This window comes from Danio rerio, chromosome 7, assembly GCF_049306965.1.
Source record: "Danio rerio strain Tuebingen ecotype United States chromosome 7, GRCz12tu, whole genome shotgun sequence".
Taxonomy (NCBI): Eukaryota; Metazoa; Chordata; class Actinopteri; order Cypriniformes; family Danionidae; genus Danio; species Danio rerio.
In genome coordinates this window covers 12684911-12710000 of record NC_133182.1, presented here as the reverse complement: position 1 = coordinate 12710000, position 25090 = coordinate 12684911, and the positions used below count along the sequence as shown (strand labels likewise).

The window sequence follows — 25090 nt, the reverse complement described above, 5'->3', positions numbered from 1 at the left end:
AATTGAATAATAATGTATTGTAAACAATTTGAAGTGGATCGAAAACTTTCATCAACGGTGTCCCAAAATCTTTCAACAACACAGATTCTCATCTTAGAGTTTCAAAGGAAATTTGAGCCAACTTTAAATAATAAGGCAACCTATCACACACACATTTATGAGTTACACTCAAAAAATTAATTTAGCTGCTCGCACTATTAGTTTAAAATGAGTCACCTCACAGCAAGAAGGTTGCTGGTTTGATTTGCTATTTCACTACTACGGAGAAATGCTGTAAAACTCCATCTTTACCTCTCTCTCTCTCTCACTTTGGACATGTGACCCGCTGGCCTGTTTGTGAGGTAACTTTTAATGTTTAGAACTTCTGTTTACAGCATTTACAACCGGTAATTTGCAATGCAAAAATGGGTTTCAATAGCATTTTGAGTGGATTACGGAGTGTTTTTGTGACAACTTTAAAAGGTGTGTGTTAAAGCTGTTATAATCTGTCAGATCTGTGGTTCAAGCACGAGAGAAAAACAGTATCGTAAGCCATGTTTCTTTTCGTTCTGCTTAATCACATGCCCCAAAAAAGATATTTAAAATTAACAGAACAATATGATGTCTTTGGTCTGCTTTGTTTATTAACTACATTACACAATACTTGTACTTTTACTTTCAGTAGTTGAGTAATACATTTTGAAATAAACTACTTGCAATACTCAAGTACAAAAAAAATGTTGAATCCTTTAGTACTTCCACTCAAGTATTGTGCTTAAAGAGCACTTCTACTTCTACTCAAGTCACTTTTTTGATAGAGCACTTGCACTTTTACTTAAGTCTGGGTCTCTAGTCCTTTATACATCTCAGTTTTTTTCTGAACGCCACCTTTATTGTCAAGTAGCTAAAACTGGCTCATTTTGAGGTGGAAACCGGCGGACGTGCAAAAACCTTAATCATAATTACTGGCCTCTGCACTTGTAAACACTCGCTCAGTTTGGTTCAGGGCTCTAAGCACTGCCAACAACCGTCACAGCTACCACAAAAGACATCAGCAAGTCTAAAGGCATGTGTTAAAGGTGAATTAGATGATCTAAAATTGGCCGTAGTGCATGAGTGTGTGTGAATGCGAGTGTATGGGTGTTTCCCAGTTCTGGGTTGCGGCTGGAAGGGCATCCGCTGCGTAAAACATATGCTGGAATAGTTGGCAGTTCATTCCACTGTGGCGACCCCTGATAAATAAGGGACTAAGCTGAATGATCAATGAAGCTAAAACATTTCTAAAAATAAATATATTCATTCCTTTTGCCATGGGACCATTTCTAAAATATTATCCAAAAATCCTCAAAGTGACCACGTTTTTACAATTTGTTTTTCATCAGTCCTTCACGGAATAAAAACACTGCAATAAATCATTAATCCGGAGAACTTGAGAAATGGCCATTACATCACACATTACAGAGATCGAAAGTTCAAGTGTCTTAAGAAAAGGGAAAAGCAGTTTTAGTATAAGTTACAGGAATTTTGCAACTGGCAGGAGTCATTTACGACACTGCATTTCTTGTGTGTCCTCTGCCAACGGTAACTGGCTGTCGTAAAATAACTCTGAAAGCATTTACGCGACGTCAGGGACATTATACGATTGTCTCACAAGGGTGCATGTGACCTGAAGTACCACAGACGCTTTTTTCTCTGAGCGATTTGCAGTGCTTTTACCAGCCCGTGGACAGCGCTCTGGGTAAATGTTGAGTCTTCATCGTCCCACTGACTTCAGCGCTGAGGAATGTTAGAGTGACCAGATGTTAACCTGGCCCTGTTTTAACCGAGCACCCTTTTTTTTTCTGGAAGTTATGATCCAGGATTAAGTCTTCCTCTGACTGTACTAATCCTTGGCACCGAGCTCTTCAAGTCCAAAAGCTTATCTAAGGTTAGAAGAGACTGAGAAAAAGCGCTGGCCTGCTGCCAGACACCCATAGACCAGCCAGAGTTTTCGCCACATTATTGACTGTACAGCAATGTGACATTCCTCCGGTCGCTTTCAAGTTAGAATTCATGGTGGAGCCGTCAACTTGGTGCTTTACTTATTTGGCACTTACGTCCCGCTGAGACAATCTATCTACAGTTCCCTAATGGAGCGACTGATGAAACATCTTCTGGCACATGAAAACACGCACACCTGCGCCGGCTCTTGTAAAATGCCAGGGGAAGTGAAATGAGCCTTTAGTAATGAGTTGTATGTGGCGCTAAACTGAACGAAACCCAGCACCGTGCGTCACATAAACGCCTTGTATTCAAACTGAATCACAATCAGGGTCAATTATTCAATTCAGTTCAACTCAAGTTAATTTGTATAGTGCTTTTTACCTTACTGTCCTAATTAATTAAAATCAAGGCATGATCATATTTTATTGTGGTAAAAGAAGCCTAATCTAGAGGTCTTTGCCTTTCATATAAGCCACTTCTGACACCAAATGATCAACCAGAAGTCAAGTTATGATTTGCTGTTCCTAAAACTAGGATAAGTATAGTATATAGGATAACTAGGACAAGACTTCTGTCACGTAGTGTAGGTGATTTCTATGTGTGCATGTTTAATGAAGTGAATTAAGTGTATGTGTTGTCCTGGAACTCCTCAGTGGTTGGCATCCTCTCTTTATTATCATTCCAGTCTTTACAAATAGAGTCATCTTGTAAAGTTATTTTCATATTTTAATGTATATCGCACAATGAGTATGTTTACATTGTAAGAATCAGCTCTTTGGTTTAAATCATGTTTAAACTTTGGGGATTCGAATCAAAGATTCGAACATGATTCACATAGAATTATTTAAAGCTTACACTTAAGAATTTGTCCAGCAAATAGAATGTTTAGTGTAAAGCAATTCTGTATTATATTATTACGTGGCCAAGAATAACAATATAAAAACAGTATCTAATTATTTAATGAGCAAGGTAGCAGTATCTGAAGCTGAGGCATTAACTTATAAAGCACACAACACACCAACACGGATCTTAACGAAACAAAAGTTTATTGCTACTCTATAACACAAAGTACTAATCTACGTAAAACAAACAAATGCACATACACACACACACACACGCACAAGCAGTTTGAGGAGAGTTTTGACTGAGTGGATTCAACTTCTAGCCTTTGCTGAGTTCTTAGCATTGCAACCTGAGAGAAACCATAAAAGCAGAGAATTTTGCTATTCTTTACTACTTAAACATAATTCACACCAGTGTCAGCAATGGATAGAAACCTTGTTTGTGCTACTTGCGTTCTGATGGAATATTGGTTTCATCGACTGGTCCAAAGGGAAATCCCGGCGAAGCTGATTGGTCAGCGTAGCAACTTCAGTGACGTGATGGAATTCCCTTGTCGGTGAAGAGGGGTTTCCTTAGTCGGTTGCTAGAGATACGGATGTTGGACAAGGCGGCGTTCGAAGTCCTTCCTGGGTTCCGGTAGTTAGGATGAGTTTCAGAGTTTGGATGTGTTGACCCGATGGCTTGTTGTTGAAGCGGTTGCACAAGCAGATCGGGGGTCGAGCCGGCAGCAAGTGAAGGTCGCGGTCTGCTCCGTGATGTAACGAGGCTTCCGGCGAGGCGATGTAACGGCCACAGCACGAGAAGAGCGACGTCCGGGCAGCGACGGCGGTGACGACTGGCAAAGATGACCGGCAAAAGACGACGATGAAATTCCTTTGTTCAAAGTTTTATAGGCTTTGGTAGAGGCTGAGTCTACACAATACTTGTCCAATCAGATAAGGTGCAGGGTGGAGTCACACCCCAATTCTGCCCTCTAGGAGGCCGGGTTGACACCTGGTGTGGGTGCTGCTTTGATAGCATAGTGGTTAAAATAAAGTCTTATAACGTCGACACTTTTCATAGTATGGTTTCTTCATATAAACCAATGCATTTGAAATGTTCCTAGCTTTCAGTCGATACCAAACATGAAGTATTTCACAAACATTCTGTAGATTTCATTTGTCACTGAGGGCTATTACTCAATAACTATCCATAACAGTTTTGTTAAACACATGGAACATGTACACACAAAAACCTACAGAAACATAAAGCAAATGTACATTACTCAAATAAACTGTTTTACTTAAATGTCCATTAAACTTTGGAAGCGTTTCTGATCGCTTCTGTGTCTGCCTGAGAATGTGTATTCCTTGCAGACGCCAAAGGACACGCGAACCAAAAGGTACTTCTCAAAAACCGGTTTGGTGGGTTTTTGATTGTAGAGCCTCTTATTGTTTTAAGGTGTAAAGTTAATTAACACGCAACTGTGATGTTGACTGGCTAGTCATCCTGTGGATTGCCTTTTGCTGGGTGCCTGTGGATTGCTTTGAAAATTAAATCAAAGCTCAGACATGTAGGCACCAACCAATCTTTTAAGGATAACATGGTCTATGGCTTGTTCGGTTCTGGAACGATCCGTTGACTCTCTACAACATGGACACCAATAATCCGATTTTAATATGTTTGAGACAATATTCTGATTAAAGGCCGGCTCACACTGTGAGATTTTTTATAATCCTGAAATGGTTCTTATGTCACGCTGTAAAACATCAGCTGTCTTAAAGTCAGACTGAATGACAATAAGTGAAGTTTCTCAAACTAATTTCGAGAGGAGCACGTGATAGGATTGACTACAGCTGATTCCTATCACTAATCACTAACTAGCCAATCAGATCACTCTAAATTCAATATAAATATCCAGCCTAAACGTCAATCCTCATCTTCGTTTTGGAAACCCCCCCAATCCATCCCTTCTCCCTCCTCCTCAGTTTGGGCGACACGGTGGCTCGGTGGCTAGCACTGTTGCCCCACAGCAAGGAGGTCATTGGTTCAACACTAGCTGAGCCAACCAATACTCTCTGGGCGGAGTTTGCATGTTCTCCCCGTGTTCGCGTGGGTTTTCCCCGGGTACTCCGGTTTGCTCCCACACTCAAAAACTATGCAACAAAAGTTAAAGTCACAAGCACTTACTACAAACTAGCACAACTAGTGATCTATTTTACGAGGCTATCGAGAACTACCTGATCTCATATCCCTCCAAATGCTTATTGACCAGGCGGGAGCCTTGGGCTCATCCATCACCGAGCTCAGGCTTCTCTCCCGGGACAGCATGCCAAACTAGTTTAAATAGTCAAGCATTATCTAAGTGTGAACTCTTGAAAGACATGCCAAACGCGGAAGAAAACACCCTTGGAGTTTGACGTAATCCACGCGAGACACTTTAACTATCCAGCATTCTGAAAGGATTCCTCACAGCAAATGTAAACTTGTAGCGCCAATTTTGCACACGGCGTGTCTCAATAATAAAACCAAAGAGCTTAGAATGACCAAGAGGCGACACTCAATAGAACGTTCCATTGCAACAGCAGCACCCAGCAACAGCCCCGGATTCCACCATTTTGGAGTGAAAGTGATCGGCCGTCCATTGGCTCTCATTCCTGTCGCGATGGCAAGCAGCTGCTTTGTTTTTTTATTTATTTATTTTAAAAGTGCAATAAAGCAGAGATAAAACCTGAAAGACGACAATACAATCACAATCATCAGCACTTTTAAAAGTTTATTTAACAGACTTATAATATGCTGTTGTTCTATTAGAGTTTTCATTCCAAAATGACCGCCACGCCCTCTAGTGACTGTTTCCCAAATTACACTAGAGTGTCGCCTCTTGGTCATTCTAAGCTCTTTGATAAAACCAGGAAGAAAAAACAGTTTTGAAATTTCTCAGAGGTCATTTGAATTGTCGCATGTATTGCGTCATCAAATTTGGAGCTCCTATTGGTTCTTGGATTGACGCTCATTGCAGCTGTTGTCACACTGCAGGAAAGTGTCTGAAATCTGCTGACTCTGCCAGAACTTCATCTGAGGAAAAATCTGATCGCAACGGGCTGTCGGTGAACGTCAAACCAACGAATAAAGATCACAGATTTTAGCCTAGGGTTTCAGGAATCTTTCAGCATTTCCAAATTTGTCTCAGATGACTAAATGGTGGCTGAAATCTCACAGTGTGAGCAGGGATTCAGACTCTACTATGTAAACAGCGATTTTTAATTCATTTAATCCAATTAAGGTCATGGTTGAACTAAACAGAAATAGAATTAAGACTTAGAGTATGCTGATTTTAGTCGGATCATTCAAGTGCAGTACAGACATGTAAACACCTTAATCAAACTACTACCGTCATGTAGGATTTTTGCTGCATTTTGCGACAGGATAGTGTATACACACATGGCTGTTGGACTCTATTCTCTGCACCTACCAAGTCAGTAGGACCACAGACACAAACACTTTAAAAACGCGGAGGTTTTTCTTTGCCATTCGGCGTGCGACATCAAATTCTATTAAAACAACAGGCTGGTCAAGCTGGTTTTAGCTAGATTTAGCTGGTAATTGTCCAGCCTGACCAGCTAAGACCAGGCTGAAAATGACTGGAAACAAGCCTGGAAATGGCCAAAACCCCTCTAAAACCAGTCTGGTCGACCAGCTAAAACCAGCCAACCAGCCTGGGCTGGTTTAAGCTGGATTTTTCAGCAGGTACGTCCCTGTAAACGAGTTTGGAAATGCATTCTACCATAGTAAAAGTAAAAAAAGAACCAACACAATCTTCCAGAAATTCGTAACTTTTTGATTTAGTGGCTTACTCGAATGAATTCGTACAATTTAATTCATACAATTTAGTCAGATTTGCTCATCCCCCAATGACGGCTGGGTTTAGGGACAGGGTTAGGTGCCACCCCCTTCTTTATAAAATCATCAATGTCAGTTTTTTTTCAATAGTTATTATCGTTTTGAGTGTGAAAAGACCTCGACTCTGATTCAGCGGCATCCACCCAAAATGGTTTCTCGTAAAACATAAAGAAGCGCACTATTAAAAGACCTGCTTGTGTATAGAAGCAGAGATGGTGCATAATATAAAGGGAATTTTCCAGCCCTCATTCCACTGAAAGGCTTTCCTTTCTTTTCTTATTTAGGGCACTTAAAGGATCGTATGTCAGATTGTGAACATCCTCGCGGAGCTCAGAACCTCCCTGCGATTTCTATTCTTGGTCGTGAAATGAAAGTCATTCCTGTTAGCTGTATTATTTTTGCTCTGTCAGGGCTGTTTCCTGGAGGAGTTGATGAGAGATGGCTAAACCCCGCGCTCTTTCCTTTGCTCTGGTGTGTACAGGAGGGAGTTTGTTGTGGTAAGTCAGTACGGGCCCCTGTCAGCTACCTTTGGGGCCTCGTAATAGGGAATTTATTGGAGAAGATGATGACCCATCTAACACAGTCAGCACCTGAAGGATTTCTGTGTGAGTCTGTGTGCATTAGTCGAAGTCAGAATTTTTAGCCCTCCTGAATTATTAGCTCCCGTATATTCCAACCCCCCCTCCCCAATTTCTGTTTAACGGAAATAAGATTTTTTTCAGCACATTTCTAAACATAATAGTTTTAATAACTCATCTCTAATAACTGTTTTATTTTATCCTGCCATGATGACAGTAAATAATATTTTAGTAGATATTTTTCAAGACACTTCTATACAGCTTAATGTGACATTTAAAGGCTTAACTAGGTTAATTAGGAAAGTAAGGGTAGGTTCTAGACCAGGCGATCGAAAACTTTTCAGCCCATGACCCCCAAAATGACAATGCCAGTTACTCGCGACCCCCAATATCCTCTGAGATGGTTATAAATACAGAATCCTTGCATGCAATGGTGCATACACACACACCAATAGACCCAAGTCTATTCTTCGTTTAATTTCTTTAATGTACGTCAGTGCTGTAAATGGGCCCGAAAGTTTAACCTGGTGTAGGGGGGTTGGGGGGTATATTCACCAGCATCCACTTGGATGATGCGACTGCAGCCACAGGACAACAGCGCCGATGCGCTCACCACACACCAGCTATTGGTTGAGTGGAGAGACAGTGATAGTCAATTCGGTGGATGGGGATGATTTGGGGGCCGTGATCGGTAAGGGTCAATGGAGGTATTTGGCCAGCTACACCCCTACTCTTTATGAGAAGTACCTTAGGGTTTTTAATGACCACAAAGAGTCAGGACCTTGGTTTAATGTCTCATCTGAAAGATGGATTAGATACTAGTTAATAAAATAGATTAGAATTAGATAATAAAATAATAGTAGTTATTCTTATTATAATTAGAGTAACATATTTCAAATGCACACATTAATGCACTGATTGTGATCTTGCAATCATTAATATTAATTACAGATGAAAACCTTTTTTATTATTATATTTTTTATTTAATTAATAATTAATAGAATTTTTTAATCTAATTTATTTTTTTTTAATTTTATGAAAATATAAATAAATATATATTTTTAACCCGTTAATAAGGGCAGAAAACAAACATGTATTTATAATATTAAATATAATTATTAAATATGATGATGATTATTGCTATTATTATTAGAAATAATAATAACAATAAACTACATAAAAAATATTATTATTATTATTAGACAAACATGTTTCATATGCACACATTCATGCACTAATTGCGATTTTGCAATTATTAATATTAATTACAGATAAAACATTTTTATTTTATTATTTTATTTTTTTAAATTCAATATTTTTTATCATTTTTAAAACATTTTTAATTTAATAATTGTTTATTACATTTTATTTTATGAAAATATAAATTAATATATAATTGAAACCAAGTAATAATGAAAAAATATAAGTACAACAATGTAATTATAATAATTATTATTATTATTTTTAAGAATATTAATAAAAATAAAAATAATACTAAATATAATAATAATAATAATAATAATAATAATAATCATATTAATATAAAAAATAATAACAATAATAATAATAATAATTATTATTATTATTATCATTATTATTATTAGACAATCACATTTTAAATTCATGCACTGATTGTGATCTTGCAATCATTAATATTAATTACATTTGTAAACCTTTTTATTTTATTTTTTATTATAATGATTATTATCTAATTATTAATGATTTATAAGACACATTTTGTTTTTAAACTCTGTTCTGTTGTTTTACAATAATACTATTATGCATTTATACATAATACTACTTTTCATAAAAATATTTTCATTAATATGTTATATTTTCATAAATTAAGCAAATCATTTTGACATCACTAAATTCAGTGTTAAAAATAAATGTCTAATCAGTTGCTGTATTCTACATATTCATAAAAGGCAGGCATAAATAGTAATAATTAAAAATAAAATTAGTTGAACACTTACGTAGTTGCTCTGTATTGTGACTCTGCATTTGGACCAGATCCTGAAATTTATTTGAATTTTGTCCAACATACACACACACACACATACACACACACACGCACACAGAGACATATCTCAGAGCCGTTAAATCAGGCTTGTCAGTAAGAGTGTGTGTGTGTGATGAAAGGCTGTCGGGCGGCTCCTCTGACCGTCTGCCAAACTCTGCTGCTCTTTAGGTTGTAAGTGCTTAGAGAAGAGCTAGCATTAGCATGTGTCGCTCCAGCAGACACTCCCTTTACTTAGGTATAAGATTATATTCACTTTTCGCACCAGGTGTGTTTTGTTTTTAGCAATCAAAAGCTTGTAAATTTTAGAGATGCACTGATTGATAAGCAGAGATCAGAAGCAGCTGCATCAGGCCTGTTTTTTGTGTTTCCGTTTGACAAATCACTGTTCTGGACTTGTATACAAACTAGGGCCATGCGATATTGAAGAACAATGTGATATTTGATAGTGTGCTAAATAGTGAAATATTCAAGTTAAATAACAAACCAACAGTTGAAGTCAGAATTATTTGCCCCTCTTTGATTTTTTTTCTTTTTTAAATATTTCCTAAATTATGTTTAACAGAGCAAGGAAATTTTCACAGTATGTCTGATAATGTTTTTTCTTCTAGATAAAGTCTTATTTGTTTTATTTAGGCTAGAATAAAATCAGTTTTAAATTTTTTAAACACCATTTCACGGTCAAAATTATTAGCCCCTTTAAGCAATTTTTTGATTGTCTACAGAACAAACCATCATTATACAATAACTTGTCTAATTACCCTAACCTACCTAGTTAACCTAATTAACCTAGTTGAAAAATATCTAGCAAAATATTATTTACTGTCATCATGGCAAAGATAAAATAAATCAGTTATTAGAGAAGAGTTATTAAAACTATTATGTTTAGAAATGTGTTGAAAAAAAGTCTGCTCTCCGTTAAACAGAAATTGGGGAAAAAATAAACAGGGGGGGGGGGGTAATAATTCTGACTTCAGCTGTATGTTGCAGATTATTTCAAGCAATTACTTGATAGTCTGATGTGCTGAAAATCTTTGTTTTATTTTATTTTTATTGAATTTATTTTGATTTGATTTGATTTTGTCTAATTTTATAATTTTATTGTGATTAATTTTTATTTAAATTTTTTTTAATGAAAAATATTTTACTGCATTTTTTAAATAAATTAATTTATTAATTTACTTTATTTTTATTTATTTTTTATTTTTATTTTATTTATTTTTATTTAATTTTATTTATAATTTTTTTACTTTATTTTTATTTAATTTAATTTAGTTTTATTTTACATTTATTTTTTATTTTGATTTATTATTTTATTTTATGAAATATAAATACACATATTGTTTCTAACCAAGTTTATTTATTTATTTATTTATTTATTTGTGTATTATTTATTACAACAACATCAATATTAATATTAATAATAATAATAATAATAATAATAATAACAAAAACAACAACAACAACAACAACAACGACGACAACAACGACAACAACAACAACAACAACAACGACGATAACAACAACAACAACAACAACAACAACAGTTGTTATTATTATAAAAAACTGAATTTTTTTTTTATTTTAACCAAGGACACACTTTTAAGTCTACCGCTTTATATAAGTGCCACGAACTGGAGGAGCTTGAATTAGCATTTTTATTCAGGCTGTCAACTGTTTTTGTTTGTTTTGTTGTTTTGTGCGTGTGTGTGTATATATATATATATATATATATATATATATATATATATATATATATATATATATATATATATATATATATATATATATATATATATATATATATGTGTAAATTGTTATTATAGAATTGGTATATATTTGTTAAAGGTGCAGTAGGAGATTGTCTTCAGAAGCATTTTTTGTTGTGCTGTTTGAAAGTCTCTTTACAGTCTAATAATAATGATTAAAGTAAATGATCTAAATATATTTATATGTATTTTTATATTTTGGTATAAAGGCATAAAACTAAAAAATGTTCATCCAACTAAATAGAGTCGGACCAACATCTCTCATAATGCCGATAAGTAGACCAAACTGTCAGTCAGCAAATGCAGATTTAATCAACTGCGCAGCCGTTTGTACGCAGGTAATGTTCTGTTTTAAAACTATTTTAACTTCACGCTAAGCTGATGTAACATTGGATGTTGTTGTTACAAATGGGTTATATCTTCACAGAAGTGTTTTTCAGCCACTAGAATCTTCTGGTGAAAGATTGATAAGGCTATTTTCAGTTTCATAAGGGACCTTTTACACCATCGATAATGTAGATTTTAATAAGTTTAACAACAAAACACAAGTAAATAGCGCTATTCCGCCTAGTCTCTATATTGTTTACCATGCAACTCTAAATATATATGCACTTTTAGCTGCACAGCACCACAATTATGGAATTCCCTGCCATTAGATATTCGTCAGGTGGATTCTATCTCCAATTTTAAATCCCAGGTAGAAACCTTTTTGTTCATGATTGCTTTTAATGATTTTATGGATTAACACTATGTTTTATTACTCTTCTTTCTTGTTTTTATAATGTGCCTGTGACATAATGTAAGGTGTCCTTGAGTGCTCTGAAAGGCGCCTATAAATAAAAAGTATTATTATTATTATTAAATATTCGCTCTAAAATAGCATGTCAGTTTGGCTTAGTAATGAGTGTAATTCCTGCATGCCGCCAGACAAGAACTAGTCGCATTTAACACATGAGAGAGGGTTATTTTGCTGTCATCTTTAAGGTGCGTGTGCTCCTGTTTCAGGAGGCGTGGCTCTGGACGGCAGGGGAGGGACTGTGATTCAGAGATTTATGCTAAGCTGTTAGCTTTATGGAAGATCATCTACTGCACCTTTAAATATTTATTTATCATACAATATTGAATATATATTTATTACTTATTTTAGGTAGTTTCAAATGAAATGATTACTCCAGTCATTATTGCTTTTATTACTATTATCATTAATAATAATAATAATAATAATAATAATAATAATAATAATAATAACAATAATTATTAATATTACAGTGATTTCTGAAGGATCATGTGACTGAACACTGGAGTATTGAAGCTGAATAAGCTTATGTATGTACACTATATCGGGTGCTGTGTGATTATAATGCAGTGGTTTCCTCTAATTTGCAATAAAGCAGCAAATAAACATCTAGTTCATGTGTTCATATTTGACATTCCTTGTCTGGTTTCCAGCTTTAAAGTAAATAAATGCATGAAAACAAATTGGGATTGGCCAATCGGCTTGTAACAAATTGTCAACCGGAATTGACCATTAAAAACCAAGCGTCTCCAATAAATACTTCCCTGTTTAATGAGAAAGGAGGGGAAACAAGCTTTTCAGGAGCTCACACTGATTTTATAACCTCCTTAACGGCCATAAATTGTTTATAAGTGTGTCACCGGGCCTGGCATTAGCACGGTAAACACACGCTAGGCTACTTGAAATTGCTGTGAACGGTGGAGGATTTGGCGCATGTGCTGCAGCTTATCTTCCTCAATAAACCTCTAAGACAAAAGGGAGTTTGAGCCAACAGAGCGAGTGCTGCTTTTCTTTTCTCGCTATCTCACACTGAACTTTCGACACTGCTTTAACAACAGCTAAATTTCCTCCTAATTTGTGCTCGCTGTAGTCCTTTATCTTCCACTGGTTTTGGGAATAGAGGAGATGGAAAGCAGCTGGCAGGTTTCAAGGTTCATTTCACAAGGACGATTATTTTTTATATGTCGGTCTGTATGTGCTTTTTGATATTTAGAAGCTGATATACAGTAAAAAAAAAAAAAAAGTTTACATACTCTCTAAAAAAAGGAACATAAACATTATTTTATGTCTAATTGTAAATCATACTAAATGTTTACTACTTTAGGTCCGTTAGGATTATCTTAATCAGTGGTTCTCAAACTGTGGTACGTGTACCACTAGTGGTACACAGGCTTCCTTCTAGTGGTACGCGGAGGAATGAAATATGTCATGTACATGCTACACACATTTCAAAATTTAGCAAAATTATGTATATAATATGCCATAAATGACATATAGCCTATATTTCTGAGGTAATCTGCCACATTTTTTAACTGTGCAGAGTTGGAGCTGCTTTACTGGGCCTACTATGCTACTGTATTTAAATACTGCTCATTTTGGTGGTACTTGGAGAGACTATTTTTTTTCTGAGGTGGTACTTGATGAAAAAAGTTTGAGAACCACTGATCTAAATGATTTACATTTGCTAAATTACAGAATAATGAGTTTTTTTTTTTTTTTTTGAGAATTTTTAATTAATTTCTAGACAGTAAAAATTACATACATTTCCTTGGTATATTTTTAGCTTTACTTTTAAGCTGTATAACTTTGGTCAAATGTTTTGGGTATCCTTCCACAAGCTTCTCACAATAGTTTGAAGGAATTTGGGCTCATTCCTCCTGACAGAATTGGTGTAACTGAGTCAGATTTGTTGGCTGTCTTGCTCGCACAAGCTTTTTCAACTCTGCTCACAAATTTTCTATAGGATTGAGGTCGGGGCTTTGTGATGGCCACCCCAAAAAATTCACTCTGTTGTCCTTAAAGCACATTTGAACTAATATGGCAGTATGCTTAGGGTCATGGTCTGTTTGGAAGACTCATTTGTGGCCAAGTTTTAATTTCCTGGCTGATGTCTTGAGATGTTGCTTCAGTATTTCTACATAATGTTCTTTCTTCATGATGCCATCTATGCTGTGAAGTGGACCAGTCCCTCCTGCAGCAAAGCAGCCCCCCAACATGATGCTGCCGCCCCCATACTTCACAGTTGGAATGGTGTTCCTAGGCTTGTCAGCTTTCCCCTTTGTCCTCCAAATGTAACACTGGTCATTATGCCCAAACAGTTCAATCTTAGTTCCATCAGAGCACAGGACATGTCTTCAAAAATTACTTTTGTTCCCAGTGTAATTTAGCAAATTGTAATCTGGCTTTTTTATTGATTCTGGCTTGTTGATTTTCCCATATTTAAACACAAGGAAGCCGTGTGTTTGAGGTTTTCCTTAAATACTATTCTACAGTTGTGCCTCCCATTAACTCAAATGTTGTCAATTAGCCAATCAGAAGCTTCCAAAACATTGACATCATCAACTGAGCTTTTTCAGTGGCATAATAAACTTATTCTATGTAAATGTGACTTTCAAAAAAAGTTATAACAATAAAAAAAAACTGCTATTTAGCATAACAGAAACACATTTGATAATCCTAACTTACCTAAAAGAGAAAACAGTTTAGTCACATTAACATCTGACTTAATTTAAATGGTTATGTGCCTTTTTTACAGTGTATGTAAACTTCTGGTTTCAACTGTATGTGATTCACTTTCATTTCATATGCATATATCATACTGTTTGTGCACACCATTTTTTTAAATTCAAAGGTTCAAAGATGAAAAGCATCAATGCAAAAAAAGTGGAATACCCCTTATAGAAATCTGTTACATGGAAATACATGCAAGTTTAAATTTGGATTTCACATATATAAAAAGTATATGTTATACATTCATCATATATTGCAAAAATGATTGTTTACATATATTTATTTCAACCATGGGAATTTCAAATAAGTAGATATATGTTTTAATATATTAGATTAATAATTATATAATGAATCATGTCCATATATGTTCATACACTCACCGGTCACTTTATTAGGTACACCTTACTAGTACCAGGTTGGACCCCCTTTTGCGTTCAGAACTGCCTTAATCCTTCGTGGCATAGATTCAACAAGGTGACGGAAATATTCCTCAGATATTTTGCTCCATATTGACATGATAGCATGATGCAGTTGCTGCAGATTTGTCGGCTGCACATCCATGATGCGAATGACCCGTTCCACCACATCCCAAATGTGCTCTATTGGATTGAGATCTGGTGACTGTTGAGGTCATTTAAGTAAAGTGAATTCTGACCCTACCATCTGAATGTCGCAGCAGATATTCTATCAGATTATCAGATTTTTATTTGGGACAGTGTAATTTCTGAAAAGAAAACCCAAATATTTACATATCATTAATTAATTAATTTTTTAAATTTATTAATCAGAGGTCGCCACAGTGGAATGAACCGCCAACTTATCCAGCACATGTTTTACGCAGTGGATGCCCTTCAAGCTGCAACCCATCACTGGCAAACACCCATCATTCTCATTCATACACATACACTACGGACAATTTAGCCTACCCAATTCACCTGTACCGCATGTTAATAGACTTTTGAACGGAAATGCCAACTGATCCAGCCGAGGTTCGAACCAGTGACCTTCTGTAAGGCAAGAGTGCGACCTGTATTTTCTGGTTGTATTTTAATAAAGAATATGAGAAGGTATATGTAATATCATTATACCTTCACTAAAACTAAAACTGTAAGTGGGGGTCTAAGACTTTTGCACAGCACTGTATTACACCACAGTATTTTCAATGTAGTTTTAGCGCTCGCCTACTGCTCCTGATGGCACTTGCTTTAAACATCCTTTCATCTTTTTTTCATGCTTGAACAAGTAAATGACTGCTTAAGTCTATTTAACGGATTAAATTTGAAGCAATTTACACTATTGATGCTCCAGAAGAAACCTTATGAAAATGAAACTAGTCATATCCTATGCATACCTGTCCACATTCGGATCATAAAATCCGGGAGATTTTATCCGGGGTGCACGCGAACTGAAGAACAGGGAGCAGGTATGAAAATGGTTGCGTGTTGGGTTCGGTGCGCATGGTGACCGGACTGGACCACGGACTGTCCTAGAGGATTGAAGACTCCAGCAATTTTCGCTAAGTTACTATTTTTACAACCAATGTTTGAGGGATGAGCATTTATTTCAAACTGTGATAAAAGTCACTTAAAGCACGGACAGTTCCTGTCGTTTTTGATTGCAGCCAATCAGAATCAAGAATTTCAACAGACCATGATATATGTGTGTGGGCATTCTGTAAAATGAGCTGTTGCTTTGTCTGCATTCTTTAATTAGCACACTGTCAGTAGATCAGTAGCAAACCGTCCCACTCTCCTCACACTTTTATGAGCTCGCGCTTCCACACTAATTTGCAGTGTTTAGGAAATCTGTTTTTTTAATGTGCTGCTGTGGTGTTGTTTTTACAGGGGGTGGCGAGTCAGACACAGAGCGCTTATTTCCTCCCCGAATTTGCACTTTCTCCACAAGGAAGCTTTCTGGAAGACACAACCGGAGAGCAGTATCTCACCTACCGCTACGATGACCAGGTCAGAAGCGCTCATATAATTATCTGGATTAAGGCTGGCATGATATCTAATTAAACTCCAGTCATTCTTGACACGTCCTGCAGTGATTTAATTGTGCGCAATGACGGTGAACTGATTGTGGTTCATTAGCTTCTTGAAATTAATGACAGATAATAGCATGTGTTTGTTATACGCTGTAAAATAATTGCTGGACTTTTGCACTGCACATGGGTGTAGTACCGAGCAAACAAAGAGAACTAAGTGTAAAAACAGAACACTTCATAGGTATTTTGCAAGGTACTAACTTTTGTGCTCAGCAAGTAACGCTATTGATGATAATACAGTTTCTTGCTGCACTGACCATGAGCTAAAGTAGCAGCGACTTGCACTAAATTCTAGGCTTATGCTAGTTTTGCTGAATATAATCAGCAAACAATGTAAATGAAATGACAAGACGCTGATGCTAGAAACTTGTATTACTATCGGCTAAGTGAAGTAACGGCTAGTTTTTGAAGTAACTTTTAAGGGTGCCTGATAACATAACAGCGCATGCTCCTCAAAGTGCATACTTTCTATCCTAAATTACTGAATATTACATATGTTATATATAGGAGTGTCACGATTTAAATTTTTAATCGAAATCAATCGAAATTTATGCTCAATTTCAATTATCGAATCAAAAAATAGAATCGTCGATGCTGCCACGCCCCCATGTCACGTCAGCTTGGCTTGCCAAGCGGGAAAAAAAACAGGCTTGTTGAAGTGCTTGTTAAACTGCAGACGCAGGAGACCCGTCGACAGAACTTAAACTCTCTCCTCTTTCAATGAAGTCGCCGGTGTTTAAGCATTTTGGATTTCCAGTGAGTTATGTTGACAACGTTCGGGTTGTCGACAAAAAAAACACAGTTTTGCAAGCTCTGCTATGTACGTATTACGTACGGTTCGTCCGATAGACAACACCGGCATCGCGATCCTTCGCCCACCCCCGTTGCAAATCCGCTCGCGAAAAGTACACACTCAGGCCCTGTTTACACTGTCTTTGTTTTTAAACGGCATTTTAGAAAGACAACGATTTGACATCCACAGTGGCGTGTAGCATTTCTGAGCAGCCCTCCTTCCTCTCTACCTCTGAAAATGCACATCACATGAGCACACAGACACAGACGCACACACAGCCATGCGCTCGAGAGAGCAGGTCCAGGCAGTCAGAGGACTGCTTCAATCTTTCATTCACTTGTACTTAGTCATTTTAGCGAACACCTCAGATACTGTTGGCTGGTTCCTGTTGGTTGTGCTTCTTTTATACTGACGCCATTATAACGACACAGATCACTGCCTATTCACGAGTCCCGCAGAAAAAGTGATTGACAGGTGGTAATTATGTGTGTATCTTGCCTTTATTCATTTACTGTATGATTTGTTTATGGGTAAAACAGACCATACAGGTCAGGTAGTTTAAACGGTAGGCTACAAATAATTAATTGGTCATTAATTAATTAATTATTCATAATCGAAAATCAAATTGAATCGTGCCTTTAGAATCGAAAATGTAATCGAATCGAGGATTTGGAGGATCGTGACACCCTTAGTTATATGCCATTTAGATCAGAAAGGTGGATATGTATATTGAGACACAAGGATATCGATGGTTCACACAAGTCGTTTATAATGAAGATTCATTCACAAATGAATAGCAGAAACAGCAGAACAACAGAAACCGTTGCTCATTGACAAACATCAATGTAGAGCTGGTATTTGAATGATTCTTTAGCGTAATGTCTAAAGTGAAGACAAAACAGATGATTTTGCTCACATTTAAGATTATAAGGTTGAACCTCATGAAATGCCATCAGTCTACAGAGATTTCCCAGTATTTCACTGTTGCTATTGGGATATTAAAATAATAAACCTCAAAAAAGCCAAAGCAAAGCAAACACTACCAGATTACTATGGTAAAAATGCAGCACTACAAAATACAAAAGAGAGAGATTGACTTAGAATGTCACTTACCTGTTTTATAATGATTTGGTCAGCTGTAGTTATAAATTACCCTGAGATTTTCTCCTCTAAGGGCTTATTATGCAGACTTGGTTGCCTTCTTGTGGCAGAATGTCAACAGCCTTTGCTCTCCTCAATGACAGGCTGATGGATGCCGAAGCGCTGAATCTCAGAATTGATAAATATTTAAAATAGGCACTTTCCTTATAAATAAACTGCTTAGTTGAAAACTAAGCAACTACATTTTTGCCTAAAAAAGCCCCAAAAGTGTGTTATGTTGTCCAACAGCTGCAATATTTGTCGAACTGTAGTGAGTTCATTGATCTGCTCTATGTGGGCGGAGTAATACACAAGAGTGAAAAGGCTGTACGAGTGCAGTTATTGCAGAATATCGCACAACTGTCAGCCAATCAGACTCAAGAACCAGACAGAACTGTTGTATAAATATATAATATATATGTGTAAAATGTGTGTGTTTGTACACCACATATGCACTTTCTTCTATTCAAATAAGTTGCAATGCATTTGTTAGAGTATTCATGAATCATTGATAGTAGAATTAATGAAATAAATAAATAAATTAAAAGGTTGTTTATTATTAGTTCCAGTGTTAAGAAATATGAAATTTAATATAATTTTTTCTTTTCACAATATACTTCTATGTATTGAAATTAAAATTAAATAAAACTAATATGTACTTTAGAATTGGTTTTGCATTATTAGTTCACATTAAGTAATGCTGTTAACTAATGCTTAATAAAGATTTAACATCAGATTAAATATTTATGTAGAAAGAAAACATATTAAGTGCAAATTAAAAAATTTAGTGTAAAATATGTTAAAATGAATTGATATACCTAGAACTTGTCCTGCACATTAAAATACCTTAATAATAAGCTAATTAAGTATTTTTATCACAGTTTTTTTTAAATATTGAATAAAACTTAAGGATGCATTCAAAATAAACATGATTGTTTTTGTGGTGCTGTGTCTTTCTGCAAGAATTCATTGGTCTTTAAAATATTTATGCTCTCTACTATATATTTCTGTTACATCAGTGCTAGTGTCAAAAGCAATACGATTCCTTAAAATGCTGCCTAGGTAGGGAGCTTACTAAATCTTTCGATTTGTCTTTTGTGCTGTGTGAATTTTTCTGCAGAAAGTGAGCGAGAAAGTCTCTTGGGTGTGTTATTGAGTGACTCAGTGATTCATTCACAGGAGGACACAAATCAATCTTGAATAATGACGGTCTGTGTTGCGCTGAGAGGAAAACATCCGGAAGAATAGCAAGAAATTATATCAGTGATGTGTTTTGGTTTTATTTGTGCTATAGTTGTGTCATGAGTAACCTGGCCTTAACGAGGGTTTTAATATTTAGGAAATATCTTTTTAATACTAATCACAGAAAGAAGAGGAACTTCATTGAAAGTAGATTTAATTTAGTCTCAATATGCGCCACATTAACCAATCAGGAGCTTGCTCTTGTAAGGGGCATGATTGTTGTTGGAGTCCTGGGGGAAAATCCTCTTGCCGACAGCGGACAACAGCTAAACAAACTGGGTTCGGCTCAGTCGGAAGCACCGCTGAAAGATTCCATCATCCACAGAGTTTCTGGAGGAGTTTATGAACTCACAGAGCTGGGAGCACCTCTGAAAGGATCCAGTGGACTCAGACAGGGCACCGAACGAATCAACACTCTTTTTTAGCCTTCATAAAGCACATAAACACAGTTATTATCTCAATAAAATCCATGTTAGCCACTTAGCAATGAAGCTACAGTCACTCCGAAGACAGAACCCCTGTCCATGATGCAAATACATGTCAATTGCTCTGTGAATTTGACGTACGAATGAAGTGAGTAAACAATGTTCACGTGTCTATTTATGCGCGAATAGCACAATTTATCCGCACGTTCCATGTCTGGTGTCAACACAGCATAAAAACATGAGTGGAACCGGAGCAAGCTGAACTGCCTCTCTAGGCAGAGGACGATCACGCCGCCCTCAACGCCAATGTGAGAATGAAAGTGACCAGTTATGAAAATGAAGTGAGGTGTCGCGGACCTCTATTCTGCTGCCCTATGCGCGGATATAACTGTGGACGAGCGGGTGCTGAGGGAGGGAGGTGTCGCCGACGCTGCTCTCTCTATTCTGTCGCCCTATGCGCGGATATAACTGAGGACACGCGGGTGCTGACGGAGGTGTCGCTGACGCTGCCCTCTCTATTCTGTCGCCTATGCGCGAATATATCTGAGGACGCAGGTGGTGAGGGAGGTGTCGCGGACATAACTGAGGATGTGGGTGGTAATGGGGGTGTTGCGGACGCCTCTCTGTACTGCTGCCCTAGGCGACCGCCTAGGTCGTCTCTATGGACGCGCCGGCCCTGGTGGTGGTGCAATGGTTGCTCCGCCTGATTGGCCAATTTTTGTTTACGAAATTCACTTAAAGCTCATGCTTTTAGACTGTAGGGGAAACTGGAGCACCTGAAGGAAACACACGTGAACATGGGAAAAACATCCAAAGTCCACACAGAAATGCAAACTGACCCAGCCGGGTCTCGAACCAGCAACCTTTTCTTGCTGTACTAACCACTGAGCTGCCGTGCCGCCAATGTAGATATTGATATAGTCAAATCATTTTGCAGACATAATTCAGTCTTCAGCATTAGCAATGGTTTTTAGCACTGTTGAGCTATTTCCACTCAGCGCAATCGTTTAAGACTTTCAGATCAGCCTCACGGCTTAAGGGGAATTTAGGCCAGGTTGTGTCGGTAAACCCTCCGTAACACAAAAGCCCAGGTAAACCCCAAGTTTATGTGCATTATTATAAAGCTCTGCCCGACTGTTTTCTTTTGAACGCCTGCCCTTGGAGCCATTAACCCAAACGCACCGTGTGTCAGCACTGATTTCTGTTTCCTGGCCAGTTGTTGTGTTTGTGACGTGTTGGCATGCATGTCCAGGATGGATTTTATTATGGTGATTTAGTGCTGGAATGCGGCGGTGGCACAGCAACCACGCAAACACACGCTGAATTCCTGTTGTTATGACAGACGCTCAAGCATTTCTGCTCATGTGGGCTTGTACCAATGCACTGCTGTTGTATATCAATGATGATAGGTGTGAGTGTGTGCAAATACACACTCATACTGGCTATGTTTATTGTAGTATTCTTTCCCACTGCTCCTAATATAGCTGTAGCATACAGGGTACAACCCTTAACGATTTTTATTCTTTTTCAAATATTCCCCAAGTGATGTTTAACAGAGTAAGGACGTTTTATTTAACGGTATTTTATTTAATGTTTTTTTTTTCTTCTTGAGAAAGTAGTTTAAATATAATTTTCAAAGTCAATATTATTAGCGTTCTCAAAAAATTATTCTATTCACCTTATTGTCCGTCGTCGAGTGGGCACTGCCATTTGAATCTTTTTGGCTTGAGACTTCCGGTCTCATTCACTTCCATTCATTTTTTGACGTTAAAAACTGCTCATTACGCTGCTTGATGTTGCAATTTGATATTTTCTTATTATATTATTCTACTTGGTCTGTATAGTCATGCAAACATTTGTTTGTAGAGCAAGTAGTTTGACCGTTTTCTGCCGTTTATTATTCCTAGTCGTTTCTCCCATAGGTGACTGAATCGGAAGTTCTAAGACAATCGCGAAAACAGGCGCACTTCCGCATTTCAGAATAAGGTCAATATGCTGCAGAATATACCAATTTTGTTCAGTGACTTGCTCAGTTAATCTTGCCTAGTTATCCTAATCATCTTAATTGTCCTTGTTAAGCCATTAAATTGCACTTTAAGCTTAGTACTATCTTGTAAAATAACTACAAAAGTAATATGACTTGTGATCATGGCAAATATTTCATTAGAAATTAGCTATTTTACAGACCTCCTAAGTATTCGTGATTCCATGATTGCTGAATCCACCAAAAATCAACAGTCCTAAACTGTTGCGATACTAATTAAACCCAAAATAATCGCCAAAAAATGTAAACAATCTCATAAAACATCCATTTCCAAACTTTATAATCAAATTATATTTATTTCAGTTTGCAATTAATTGTTTTACATGACTTATGGATGTCGTTGTTGGTCGTTATGTGTGTTTGACGCACTTCAGACTGCAAAATAAAGTGGGAGCAAACATCTAACAAATGGAGATGGCAACTGGTTCATGGATGACGGTCGCTGGACGTGACCAAATTGAAGGACATTATTTGTGCTTTACATGTATGGCTGGTACTATGGTGTGCATAATAATTTTAATGTGCATAAAATTGATAAATGCATAAAATCGATAAATAAACTCTTTCCCTGCAGATAATGAGAGAAAACGCTTCCCTGTCATTATTGACGAGTCTTGCGGCAATCTGTGTTTTAGGTGTATTACGGTTGGGGAGGCCCTAACGCATTTCCTGGGTGAGGTACATGATGTCAGATGCTCTGTGGAATAAAATCGTAAAGAAAGTAAGATCGTGGATGAAAATAAAAGTTATTCAACCGTCCTTTGGCTTAATTTCTACCGTTATAGATATTGTCTGACAAGTGACCAAAATAAAAAAGCTTTATTTTTATGATTTTATGTGTCATTGTCATTGTCAGATTGCGCACCTAACAAAGTAGGTTACTTAATATGGTAAATAGGATCTGTATTTAATATATATATATATATATATATATATATATATATATATATATATATATATATATATATATATATATATATATATATATAAATAATATATAATATGTGAAAGATGTCGTGTAACTTGTTGAGTTAAAAAAATGCAGGATAGCTCACCTGACTCATGGTAGCAGCAGAAAAACCTGTCACGATGTTTTTCAGAAAATAACTTAATCCGAGCATCAGAGAAAAAGAAAAAAAGAGTCTTGCGCACATACGCTTGCTACAGAAAGTTCACACACACACACACACACACACACACACACATAGACACACACAAAGACGAGGTTTCTTAAAGGAGCTGCACCCCATTTTCACTCGTTACAGACACTTGTCAGATTTTATTTTAGAGAGCAGGCAGGAGGTTGACTGACTGTTTACACAGCAGAAAAGCAAGTGCTTGTACGGGCGTGACGTGGAGCCGATCCGTGAATCGCAGCACATTATGATGATGACCAATCAGAGTCACTTGAGTCACAGAGTCAGAGCCTTTCAGAGGAAATAGGAAATATGACAGTCGTTTTCATGTTAGCTGAGTAGCTGTGTATAATCGAAGTGAGATATATGAAAAAATAACATAATTTCCTTCGAGTGAAACATGAGCACACATTGCTTTGCATCTTATAAACACAACCAAGCCTTAAAATTACATTCTGGGACACCCCTTTTAAATACCTTCATGGGTATTACAGTATTTTATGCTTTAGAAGAGTCAAAAACGTACTTACAGCACCTTTAAGAGTAGAAGACTCAGATCTGTGAATTTATATCTGCCAATTATGACTTTTTTTTTCACCTCAATTCCAACTTATTTTTCTCACAATTACAACCACTGTAGTCCGTACAGCCTTTAATGCATGTACTTCAGACTGCATGTCTGTGCAGCACATGTATACAGTTCCCAATGATTTTAGCACAGTTTCCATTCAGGCAGACAGAAAAAAAAACTTGCTGTAAAAAAGAATCTCTCCATTATGGATGAAAAAGACCTTCTCATATCTTCTTAATCTTTTTTACCGACTGTCATTTCGCATTCAGAACATGTCAAAGGATGTAAAACCTTCCCAAGGTAAAGACCTCGCCTTTCAAAAGCAAATGCCACCACTGCCTGCGTGCCGTTTTTCTCTCCAGTACGCCGCCTCTGATGCCAGAGAAAGGGTGGATGCGCTCCAGGCCCGAGCCACAGATGGAGGGCTTTTCCCTGCAGACATGGGGCTTAAACTAATAGATAATGCACATGTTCCCTTTGGGCATCTCCACGGCCAGCCCAAGCGCCTGACAGACAACCTTACAGCATAAAGCAGCTCTCCTCCGAAAGCACCGTAAAGCATGTCTAATGGTTTTTTGTGTTGCCCTACCTGCTCGAGACTTTTGAGTTTAGCCAGCTGGAGTTTTCTGGCTGCGGGCAGATTGCTAGTGCCAGTGTTTCCACTCACAGCCAGTCCTGCACTTTCTAAAATAAGTCCTGGTTGCTTTTGAGAATATGTGACATACAGTGCAGACTAGGGGTTGTGATGTGGATATCATATCATAATTTTGTAGTTTAGTTTTGTTTCGGTGAGACTTTATTTGTCCCGTAGGGGCAGTTCAGTTGCATGGAGCATACAAGTAGCCATTTTACAAATGCACATACAAATACGTACATATATTTACACGTATATACATACAGTTGAAGTCAGAATTATTAGCCCCCCTGAATTATTAGCTCTCCTATTTATTTATTTTTTTTCTCCAATTTCTCTCTAACGGAGAGGATTTTTTCAACACATTTCTAAACAGGATAGTTTTAATAACTCATCTCTAAAAACTGATTTATTTTATCTTTTCCATGATGACAGTAAATAATATTTACTAGTTATTTTTCTAGACACTTCTATACAG

At 36.9% G+C, this 25090-nt stretch overlaps 1 protein-coding gene across 3 annotated transcripts in view; it reads left to right on the top strand.

Moving 5' to 3' along the window:
* Positions 1-25090, top strand: part of adamtsl3 (ADAMTS-like 3) — a 391526-nt gene that overhangs the window by 46676 nt on the left and 319760 nt on the right. For all 3 annotated transcript variants that reach the window (XM_003198899.7, XM_068222541.2, XM_068222542.2), the window contains exon 3: positions 16425-16544. In XM_003198899.7, the coding sequence (XP_003198947.5) occupies positions 16425-16544 (120 nt within the window). The remainder of the gene's footprint in view (positions 1-16424; positions 16545-25090) is intronic.